The sequence below is a fragment of the Palaemon carinicauda genome, chromosome 11, assembly GCF_036898095.1.
Source record: "Palaemon carinicauda isolate YSFRI2023 chromosome 11, ASM3689809v2, whole genome shotgun sequence".
Taxonomy (NCBI): domain Eukaryota; kingdom Metazoa; phylum Arthropoda; class Malacostraca; order Decapoda; family Palaemonidae; genus Palaemon; species Palaemon carinicauda.
In genome coordinates, this window is record NC_090735.1 from 64543342 (window position 1) to 64545841 (window position 2500).

General features: G+C 38.6%; 1 protein-coding gene across 1 annotated transcript; it reads right to left on the reverse strand.

The window, feature by feature from the left end:
- Positions 1-1076: 1076 nt before the first annotated feature.
- Positions 1077-1905, reverse strand: LOC137649304 (insoluble matrix shell protein 4-like). The gene is made up of 2 exons (XM_068382290.1): positions 1678-1905; positions 1077-1499 (listed from the first exon to the last, which is right to left on the reverse strand). Exons 1-2 carry the CDS (start codon positions 1903-1905, stop codon positions 1077-1079), a joined length of 651 nt encoding a protein of 216 aa, XP_068238391.1.
- Positions 1906-2500: the final 595 nt, after the last annotated feature.

Sequence of the window (2500 nt, forward strand, 5' to 3'; positions counted from 1 at the left end):
GTGTAGACACAGAAGAGGTAAAGATCTAACGGGGGTATTATCAATACGCCATTATTACCTTTGTAGCCATAATGTAGCCATTGCCTCTGTCAGTGTTACTACAATTGCTCGAGAAATAACTCGGAATTGCTCTCCCCATTTTTCCTTTTTTTTCCCTCGTACGAGAGAGGAGGGAGAAGGGGGGGAGGGGAGAAGTCTGAAAGAGAGTGGATGGATGTTTGTGTGTGGCGTAGCTCTGGACGTGCGGGTCTTGGGAGTGAGTGATGTGTGGTTGGTAGAGACGACGGGCTCTGACGAGAGAGCGCCCCGGACTTAGGATCAATGTGGAGAGAGAGAGAGAGGAGAGAGAGAGAGGAGAGAGAGTAGAGGAGAGAGGAGAGAGAGAGAGAGAGAGAGAGAGAGAGAATGTTTTTTTAAAGGTAATTGTTATTTTGTTAGGACACCAGTCTGTGATTTCGGAAATTGTTAGCAAATGTGATTCACTTTGATTGATTTCAAGTAGCTGGTTTCAAAAGTGTCAAGATATTTTAAGAAAAAGGAGAAATGTCAGTAAATATTTTTTATAGTTTTATTTAAAAAAAAATCCATAGGACAGAATTTATTTTTGATTTGGAGAATCTCTCAATTATACGTATTTTGTAAAGGTATGAGTAATGTAAATTGGTTTCTGTCAAAAGCATCCATAGGTAAGAAGGTTTTGTTTTGATTTGGAACATTACTGTAGTTTTTTTTTTTTTTTTTTTTTTGTGTAGAACAATTCTGAAGTAAACATATTCTATTATTATTTAATTTCTTCAGTGAAAACGTTTACTTTTGTTTTTAAACTAATTTTTTTTTCTTTGATTTTATCAACTTAAATTGTTCATTGTTTCTGACAGCTCTTGGGGGTAAACGTTACATTGATTTTAAAAATGCTTAAGATACTGTTTTTTTTTATAATAATTTTTTATGAATGAAAATAAGTTTGTATTGTTGCTCGTACAAATTTCAATTGTTCTTTTTTATTTCTTTTAATATTTTTTATTATAGCCATTTTTTCGGTGGAAAAGAGACATAGACGTACTTAGGGCATCCCTTCATGTCTGAAAACTGAAGGACAAGATATCGTTGGTGTTAGGATAATTGATAGCCAAGATATCGTTGGTGTTATTATTAGCGTTGGCCAAGGTATCGTAGGTGTTAGCATTTGCGTTGGCCAAGATATCGTTGGTGTTAGCATTAGCGTTGGCCAAGGTATCGTTGATTTTAGCATAAGCGATGGCCAAAATATTGTTGTTAGCATAACCGTTGGCCAAGATATCTTCGGTGTTATTAATAGCGTTGGCCAAGGTATCCCTGGTGTTAGCATGAGCGTTGGATAAGATAACGTTGGTGTTAGCATTAGCGTTGACCAAAATATTGTTGTTTTTAGCATAAGCGTTGGGCAAGATATCGTTGGTATTAACATTATCGTTGGCCAAGATATCGTTCGTGTTAGCATAAGCGATTTCCAAGATATCCTAGGTGTTAGCATTAGCATTGGCCAAGATATCGCAGGTGTTAGCATTAGCATTGGCCAAGATATCGTAGGTGTTAGCACAAGCGTTGACCAAGATATCGTAGGTGTCAGCAGTAGCGTTGACCAAGATATCGTTGGCATTAGCATAAGCGTTGGCCAAGATATGGGTTAGCATTAGCGTTGGCTAAGATATCTTTGGTGTAAGCATTAGCGTTGGCCAAGTTATCGTTGGTGTAAGCATTACCGTTGGCCAAGATATCGTTGGTGTTAGCATTAGCGTTGGTCAAGATATCGTTGGTGTTAGCATCAGCGTTGGTCAAGATATCGTTGGTGTTAGCATTAGCGTTGGCCAAGATAATGTTGGTGTTAGCACTTTGCGTTAGCAAAGATATCGTTGGTGTTAGCATAAGCCTTGACCAAGATATCGTTGGTGTTAGCATAAGCCTTGACCAAGATATCGTTGGTGTTAGCATAAGCCTTGACCAAGATATCGTTGGTGTTAGCATTAACGTTGGCCCATCTTAAATGCCATAAATAATTGAATTAAGATAGGTCGGCGCTTCCACTTATGCCATCGAGACGGAAGGTCCGAGACAGATTGTTTGTAGAGCCTCACAGTAGACCAGCAAGCGGCAACGTGCTCTTGAGACTGACAGATACCAGCTGGTAGATGGACAGGTGACACTTACGTGCTCCTCACCTCGAGAATTAGCTTAAAATTTCATGGCCGGACCTAATTTCGACCAAGTAGGGTCGAGATGAATATGAGAAATTACCAGACATTTTTTTTTTTTTTTTCAGGGAGAAGGTCAAGGTTTGTGTGTGGTGGAAGGGGGGCGGGGTTTGTTTCTGAGAGTTTGTTGTTACTGTTCAAAACTAAAAGAGAATAAAAACTATATAATTAGATGATGATTATGTGCACATATTCTAGCATGTAGCTTCCTCTATATGTTTCTCTCGTTTTTTTTTCCTTGTGATATTTGTGCGACTGTAATCAAAATC

Excerpts from the sequence above, each read along its gene's own strand:
- LOC137649304 (XM_068382290.1), bottom strand. The coding sequence starts at position 1,905 with ATGCTAACACCAACGATATCTTTGCTAACGCAAAGTGCTAACACCAAC. Across the intron at positions 1,500-1,677 it reads CCAAAGATATCTTAGCCAAC|GATATCTTGGAAATCGCTTA; the intron begins GCTAATGCTAAC and ends GCTAACACCTAG.